Source organism: Myotis lucifugus, unplaced genomic scaffold (genome assembly GCF_000147115.1).
Source record: "Myotis lucifugus unplaced genomic scaffold, Myoluc2.0 scaffold_156, whole genome shotgun sequence".
NCBI classification, from domain to species: domain Eukaryota; kingdom Metazoa; phylum Chordata; class Mammalia; order Chiroptera; family Vespertilionidae; genus Myotis; species Myotis lucifugus.
This window is the reverse complement of record NW_005871204.1, coordinates 2,678,076-2,686,824: the sequence shown is the minus strand read 5'-3', so window position 1 is coordinate 2,686,824 and position 8,749 is coordinate 2,678,076. Positions and strand designations below refer to the sequence as shown.

The following is an 8,749-nucleotide window of genomic DNA, read 5'->3' as shown; positions in this document are numbered from 1 at the left end:
CCCTGCCAGCCTGATTCTTGCCCCCAACTGTCCTGCCTGGCCTGGTTTCCCCTAACTGCCCTCCCCTTGCAGGCCTGGTTGCCCCCAACAGCCCTCCCCTGTGGCCTCATCTCGTCCCAACTTCCCTCCCCTGCCAGCCTGATCTCATCCCCAATGGCGCTCCCCTGCAGGCCTGATCTTGCCCCCAACTGCCCTCCTTTGCCAGCCAATTTGGTTCTGATTGGTCGGTTTCTATGCCAGTCAGCGTCAAAAGCTCTACCTCCCAGGCAGCCATTGGCTCCTCACAGTTCACCCAGATTTGGTTCTGATTGGTTGGTTTCTATGCCAGTCAGCGTCAAAAGCTCCGCCTCCTAGGCAGCCATTGGCTCCTCACAGTTGACCCAGATTTGGTTCTGATTGGTCAGTTTCTATGCCAGTCAGCGTCAAAAGCTCCGCCTCCTAGGCAGCCATTGGCTCCTCACACTTTACCCAGATTTGGTTCTGATTGGTCGGTTCCTATGCCAGTCAGCATCTCTGGGCCTATCGACGGGACCTGATCAGCAGCCCCCGTGGAGGCCTGGAGAGAAATGGAGGCGCGGCTGCTGGCCCAGCCCAGAGTGAAAGAGAGAGGCAAGTGCTGATCAACAGCTGCTACACAGGCTACGGATCAGACCCTGCTTCTCTCTTCAGCCTCTCTCCAGGCCTGATTTGCAGCCCCCTCAGCAGTCAGTGCTGGGTCACCATGCCTGCAGCCGCAGCAGTCAGTGCTGGGTTGCCACAGCAACCCAGCGCTGATTACAGGACTGACTTCCCATTGGTTGAGCCTCTGGTCGTGACGGACCCAGGGTTTTTATATATTAGGATGTTAGGGATCCAGGTAGACCAGGTGTTTGAAACTTTTTCTTTAAAACACATGTCATGACCCATTAGTTGATCATGAAGTCACTTTAGTGCAGGGGTGGGAATCTATTTTCTGCCAAGAACCATCTGAATATTTATAACATCATTCGCTTAATAAGATTTACTTAGTATAAATGTATGTCGCTATGGAAAAGCTCTTAGATTTACTGAATTTTGAGTCCTGCCTGTGGTTGTCTTGGCAGTGCCACACCAAATGATTTCCTGGGCTTTATATGGCCCGTGGGTCGGACATTCCCCATCCCTGCTTTAGTGGGTTATAAGTAGAATTTTTGTTTGTTATACATACAGGGTGTCCCCCAAAAATGTATACACACTTTGGTGAATGATTATAAAGTCAGTGTTTATTAACGTACAGTTCATTTTCAAAATTTAAAAGAATCTATAGAAGTGAATAATTTTTTTAAATCAATGCCCGTTTTCAAACTGATGACCGTTCTGGTCCAAGCACTGCTAATAATGTGAAGCAATGGAATCACAAACATTAAGAAATCACAAACACTAAGAATCATTTCGTTCAGTATTTGTGCACTCTCAAGTCATTGACTGTTGTCACTTTTGTATTGTAAACTTTGTCTTTTATGTGTCCCCATAAAAAAAATGTCTAGTGACACTTTAGGATAAATTTCTTTGTTCAAGGCTTAGTCAGACTTCACCCATTATTTCAAATCAGTTAAACCTGAAAAGGAGTGAAAATTGAGTTCTCAACTGTTTAAATGTGTATACATTTTTTTAGGACAATATATATATATATTTGTATGTCCTCGGTTTCTGTGTAAAATATTTATTCCCCAGGGTTACCATCAAAATTAGTTTGGGAAGATAGCAATTTAGACCAAATCTTACCAAGCATGAAAACGACTTAATTAGCCCTCTCCTTTCATGCTGTCATAAAGGATTCTCACTTTGGTAAATAATCAGTTCTTTCTTCCACCCAGGAGAGATTCTGCACTTATAAATCCTTAGAGGTTAGACTCCTGCATTTCACAGCAGGGCAGGCTTTTTTTATCCAGTCCGAGGAGGAACAAAGACTGAAATGAACAGGACCTAGAACCTTTGGCACTGCTGTTTAAAGTGACTTGGGAAGATTTTGAGGAAGCTGCTGAGTTGGTGGTTTAGAACTAGATTAATATAGGGGACTGGAAAGGTCGTAGAAGGCAGTAAGTGACTCTTGTCTGGGTCATTTTGAAGGTACAAGAGGAAAAAGCTGCTTGAGATTCACCATAGGGCTGGTTAAAGCCTATTGTGGGAGGTGTATGATTTATCCTGTTCCTCTTAATGCAAATTACAGTCTTACTAGGGTCACATAGTGCTGGTAGTTGGGTAATCATTTGTGGAGGGACTTAGTCATGCCTTCGCTTTGTGAGCTGCATATCCACCTAGAGTTGTGTCCTGTTCTACATTTCCCTCTGTGCTATCCCTGTAGCACTGTGCCCTCCGAAACTGGGGAAGGTATTTACGTTCTTAAATTCTATGCCTCCACAAACACTCAGGTGTTTGTGATCATTAAAGCGAGCAGTTTTGCCCTGACCGGTTTGGCTCAGTGGATAGAGCGTCGGCCTACAGACTGAAGGGTCCCAGGTTTGATTCTGGTCAAGGGCATGTACCTTGGTTGCGGGCACGACCCCAGTAGGGAGTGTGCAGGAGGCAGCTGATCGATGTTTCTCTCTCATCGATGTTTCCAACTCTCTATCCCTCTCCCTTCCTCTCTGTAAAAAATCAATAAAATATATATATATTTTTTAAAAAAGCAAGCAGTTTTGTGCTTTTAAGGTCTGTGTTATAACTTATTTTAAACATAGTATATAATAGTTTTTATTGTAAAATTTTAAATTCAGGCTTGCATAATATATCACACATGTGCAAATGACAAATGAGGATATCAGTTAAAGTGGATTTATATAGTATTTTAGTAAAATAGTTATGTAGATCAGGAAGCAGTTTACATAGTTAAGGATATTGTACTTGTGGGAATAGGGCCAGAAACGCATTTTTGTTCTTAGTGCATATTGTGTGGGAAAACACTTGAAGGTAGATACTGTCCTCTTTTATGAAATGTGAAGTGTGGTCTTGGCCAGGGCTGTCGTGGACAAGGTTATGAAGTGAATGATAGGGCACTATGGGAGTTTTGAGGAAGGCAGGGAGTCCAGTGGTGGTGATCAGGGGCTGTTCTTGGAGGGAGGGAGATTTGACCTGGGGTTTTGAAGCATAGATGGAATTTGGATAGGAAAAGAACAATACATGTGACTGAAAGCCTTGAACCAAGGAAATGGTGTGTTCAGAGGGTGGCGAGTGTATGGAGAGAAAAGATGTGACAAAATCTAAAGAAAGAAAATTTAGGAGATGATAGTAGGGGATGGTCGAAGACAAAGGACTTAGAGATGACTGACTAGAAGAATGATGTGGTCTTTGGGGAATGAGTAGGAAGGGCTCTGCTTTGGGGAAGGTGATAGGTCTGGGTTTAAACATGTGGACATCGCAAGTGAAATGGCAAGCAAGGATTTGAAATCTTGGGACACAGCTGTTAACAGATACTGAAATAGTGTAGAAGCATGTTAACAAAACATTGCAGTTGGAGGTCGGAAGACTAGGCATTGAATCCCAGCTCAAATGAAAATATATTGGCTGTGATAGTTTACAAATGGCTTTACAAATGAGATAAGTTGAACACTTTATTTTAAAATTTGATATTAAAATCACTGTAGCAGAGCCTTTCAAAATTAGACAAAATAGTAGTCAAACAGGTATATTCTCCTTCCAGAAGGATAGTGTATAAATTGATTTTTATCAGTTTGATGGTACTTTTTTTCTCTTGTGTAAATTATACTTTTTGAAGTTCCAAAGGCTTTCAACACTTGTGCCTTAAATTTCTTGATCTTCTATCCTCCCCGGGCTAATAGTTTAGTGTTTTTAAAAAACATTTTTATAGATCATTAAAGGAATCCTATATAATAAAAAGCTAATATGAAAATTGACTGAACGGTGGAACGACCAGTCACTATGACACGCACTGACCACCAGGGGGAAGACGCTCAATGCAGGAGCTACCCCCTGGTGGTCAGTGCACTCCCACGGGGGGAGCGCCACTCAGCCAGAAGCCAGGCTCATGGCTGGCGAGTGCAGTGGCAGTGGCCAACTGCGGGCTTAGGCCCAAGGGCTCCCGGACTGCAGGAGGGCGCAGGCCGGGCTGAGGGACCCCCCGCCCCCCAGTGCACAAATTTTGTGCATCGAGCCTCTAGTTTACTAATAAAGGAACAATGAGGCAAAATTTATTTGAAAAGATAAAAATTATTTTGTGATTGGAATGGCCACCTCCCAAATTATCCTGTGTTAAATATACATTCTTCATGTGTTTTCTTATATGGAGACACATTTTTGTCATTTCTTATAAGTATAGCTGAAATTTAATGTTTATTTAATATATTTTTCTTTACTATTTAATTTGTAATGTCATATAAAATGCTGTTGGCCACTTTATTTTACTTAGAGCTACAGTAATTTTGCATTGATAGGGAGCAGTAGCTGTATTCAACCAAGCTCCTAACTTACTAGAGGGATAGCTGAGCTGCTGCAAGTCCAGCCAGATAGACAAGTCAGCTTCATCCTGAGCAGTAGAGTGAGTGACAGGTGGTCTGTCACTTAACCAACAGCCAGAAACATGCTTGGTGCCAGGCACCTAAAGATGAATATGATACAGTTCCTGCCCTTAAGAGGTTTACAGCCTGATTCCAACCAAATTTAGATTTTATATTCTGTAAATAGAAAGGATGTATGTCTAAATGTAATGCACCCTTTATGTAATTGTTCAGAGTCAGTATTTTTGTATTCCTTTGAATTTCTCAGGTCTACCACAGGAAATGCATGTAAACAACCAAACACACCAAAAAGTACCTTACCTGAAAGCTACTGTCCTGAAAGCAATTAGTAACATGTTCTGAGACTTGAGTAATCATCATTAGGTGTTTTTCCAACTCAGACAGAAGCTGAAGTTCTGATGGAAAGCTGAAAGCTGAAAGCTTCCTGTATCAGATTACTCCTATTTGCTTCAGGATAGGACATATATTAAAACATTTAGTTTCTATTTCTAGGCCATGGTTAATTTTAGGCTATTTAGCATATACTAGGATGTTAACCCCAAAAGGGGAGGGACTTGGTCTCTCTCATCTTGATAGCCCAGCATCTAGAACAGTGCCTGGTCCATAGTAGGTTCTCAAATATTTGTTTTCTTCAGCTTGTACAGAGGTAGGGGCAAAACGCCTTTAATTTTAAAAAACTAAAATGTATAATTCTTTTACAGAAAATGTGCTCTCACTGGCCAGAGTAAATCCTGTAAACACAGAATTAAATTAGGAGATTCAAGCAACTATTATTATATTTCTCCTTTTTGTAGATACAGGGTAAGTAATGTAATAATGAATTTTAATAAAGCTCACCGATATGAGACATTTGATATTTATGACATTTTCTCCTTTTGGCCTAGATCACGTCTGTGTGTAACTTTTTTACATACATTCGATATATTCAGCAGGGACTTGTGAAACAGCAGGATGGTAAGTTCTTTATTCAACTATAATAATAAAAGCATAATATTCTAATTAGACCGGACAGCCGAACGACCTTCTGGACATCATTCCAGACATCCTTCCGGATGAAGCTGCGGCAGTGGGGGCCGAGGCAGAGGCGGTTAGGGGCGATCATGCAGGCAGGTGAGCAGTTAGGGACGATCAGGCAGGCAGGCAGAGTGGTTAGGGGCAATCAGGCAGGCAGGCTAGTGGTTAGGGGCAATCAGGCAGGCAGGCAAGCAGTTAGGGGCAATCAGGCAGGCAGGCAGAGAGGTTAGGGGTGATCAGGCAGGCAAGTGAGCAGTTAGGGATATCAGGCAGGCAGGCAGAGTGGTTAGGGGCGAGCAGGCAGGCAGGCAGATGAGTGGTTAGGAGCCAGCGGTCCTGGATTGCAAGAGGGTGCAGGCTGGGCTGAGGGACACCCCCCCGCCACCCGTGCACAAATTTCATGCACTGGGCCTCTAGTTATGAAATATTTATATAACAGTTCAGTAAAAAGTATAGGGCACAGTAGTGATGCTCAAATAAACTTTATTACTGGTATATTTATATTGAGTGTCTTATAGTTCTAATAAAATGTGTGGAGAATTTGGGAACAAATGTCTCTTTTAAAACATATTGTGTTTAATCCTTATATTTGCTTCATTTTACTCTAATTTTGAGTTTTAAAGCAGGCTCAGTTTTAACTCTTAAGAGGTATAGATAAGCCAGCTGGTATGTGAGAGGAGTACAAAGCTCATTGAATTTACTCCTTAAGAGAGAAAAATGAGCAAACTCTGGACGTGGTCAGATTTATTTTAATTGGTGAAAACCATGAGGAGCTAGCAATTTTGTCCTGTATTTTCACATTAATAAAGCAGTCATGAAGATAATTCTGAATGGAATAAAGATTGCTATGTTCTAAATGAGCAGAAACAGGCAGATGATCTATCCAGGAGAGCCACCCTCATGCAGGTATTTTCATGTCTTTCGTGGTTAATGATGGTTTTATAGCCCAGTGTCTTAGGTACCAGCATAAAAACAGATGCGCCTGACAGCTTTAAAGCAGCGCCTCATAGGTACACATGATTGTCTTAGACCGAAGTCACACACATGGCGAGGACAAGGCCATGCCAGTTTTGTATGTGAAGTTGTGGGAAATTTTTCTGTTTATATATTTTTTAGACACTGAAAATATTTTTACACTTGAAAACTAATAAGAAGCCTTCTATTTTTATCAGGTAAACCAGTGAATCTTAATTCTCTGGAAAAATTAGTCATGCCCAAAATAACGTAGTTTAGCATTTCTCAAGCTCTGGTATACTAAAACAGTCATATTTAGTTAGAATCCCATATAATTAGATTTTAATGCCTAAAAGAATAAAGGTGAAACCTGTCTCTAATGTTAAATTTCCAAAGGCTGTGTAGCATAAAAATAGTCTTTAAGCTGTGCAATACTGTTTATGACTTTAATAAAATTGAAGTCTTTTTGAATCCTATTGGTGAATAATAGGACTTAAGCTGGAGAACAGATGATTTATGTTATGTTCAAGTGTCAAGCTTATTTTTTCTCCTTGTTAAAATGGGAAATATTTTTGTAGAGAAGGCTGAAAGATAATTTACTTTATGTAAATAGAAAGAATCATGAGCGATGGTGATAAAAGTAGTTTCTTCTCTGGTTTCTGTCACTCTTCTACTTGACAGTATTTGATGCACGTCATATTCTGTGTGGGTTTGTAGTAAATAAATATTAATGTGAAAATCTGTTTATTGTCTGTGCCGGTGCCAGAAAGAATTTAGAGCAGTTAAAGCGAAAGCAGCGTCTCTCAGCCCTTGTACTGTTAACATTTTGAACTGGATAAGTCCTTGTTGTGGGGATGATCTTGTACATTGTAGGATGTTTAGTGTCCCCGGGCTTTACTCACTAGATGCCAGCAATGAAAAACGTCTCCAGGCATTGCCAGATGAACCCCTGGGGACTGACTCTCCCCTGGTTGAGAACCACTGCTCTAATCAGTCTAATCTGATCATATGTCAGGTTTTATAGTCTGAAATATAGAGCCATCTTTTTGCTACTTACAGAGGGGCTCACAAGAGTAGAGCTAATGGAAATTTACACATCACCCTCTACATTTGTTTTTATTTCTATTTGAGCCGTATATAAAACTTTCCCTTTTAGGCACAAAGAATGTTACTGAGTTCTCTGGACTGTCTTGTTTTCCTTTGTTAGTATTAATGAAAAGTGAAATGGCCAAGATGTAGCAAACTAGAGCAAGAAGATCTAGAAGTTAGATAACTCTTGCATAACTGAGCATTGAGTGTAATTACTTACGAAGGCAACAGCATTGCCATTTACTCAGGACAGTGAAATGTACACCTTCTGTTGGGCTAAAGTGTGGCAGTCACTGATACATCTAACAAATAGTGGTAGTAAACGGCTGAGTACTGCTTATTTATTAATAAAATTGGGGTGCTCACAAGTATATGAAGAAGTTTGTGTGAAGCAGTGATGGAATGTCTAAGCAGTTAGGTATGTCATTAGGAAATGCCAACAGGCATTTGAGTTCATCTTAAATTTTTTTCATTGAAATAAATTAAAAAATAATTAAGATGGTATTTTATAATTTATGTGTCTCTCTCTTTTGTTTGCATAGTTGACCACATGTTTTGGGAGGTTATGCAGTTGAGAAAAGAGATGTCACTGGCAAAGCTGGGATATTTCAAAGAGGAACTCTGATCCTCTGCCTGGGACCATGCACAAACCTCCCTGATACCTGGAAAATGGCTGAATATTTTCATGGTTACGTGATATTTATTTCCACGGTGTGGGCCCAGGACTTTTCCCCCCCTTTGCAAATTACACCAAGAAATACTGTGATTTCTTTTAAACTGGCCTGTGCTGTGTTTGCTTGTTCTTTAGTTGAACACACTATAATGAATTACAGGTGTCCTAGTGATTGTAATTTATAGTCACAAAAAAAAGCTAAATAAATAAATACTAGATCAAATGTGTTTTTGCTTTCTCTTCTAGCTCTGACACAGCATGTGGGGCCAGTTGAATGTACTGAATTATAGTTTTCAAACTTCCCAGCAACCTGTGGGAAGCAAAGAGGAGGGCTGAGTGGACAGGATCAGCTTCTGTCTCCACTAAGATGATTTTGTTTTTACATATTGGAATTCAAAAAAATATTTTATTTAAAGAGACTTCTGTTTGAAAGTCACTGTTTTAATCATTCTGTTCTTTGTAATTTAAAGAATCCCTTTATTATGGTGATTAATCCTATATAATAAAAGCCTAATATGCTAAGTGT

General features: G+C 40.5%; 1 protein-coding gene across 1 annotated transcript in view; it reads left to right on the top strand.

Annotated features, from left to right (window-relative positions):
• RAB3IP (RAB3A interacting protein) overlaps window positions 1-8,446 on the top strand; it is a 38,892-nt gene extending 30,446 nt beyond the window's left edge. Inside the window, exons 7-9 of the mRNA XM_023759462.1 lie at window positions 5,193-5,294; window positions 5,378-5,447; window positions 8,093-8,446. Coding sequence (XP_023615230.1) covers window positions 5,193-5,294; window positions 5,378-5,447; window positions 8,093-8,175 — 255 coding nt within the window. The 3' untranslated portion in view covers window positions 8,176-8,446. The remainder of the gene's footprint in view (window positions 1-5,192; window positions 5,295-5,377; window positions 5,448-8,092) is intronic.
• Window positions 8,447-8,749: the final 303 nt, after the last annotated feature.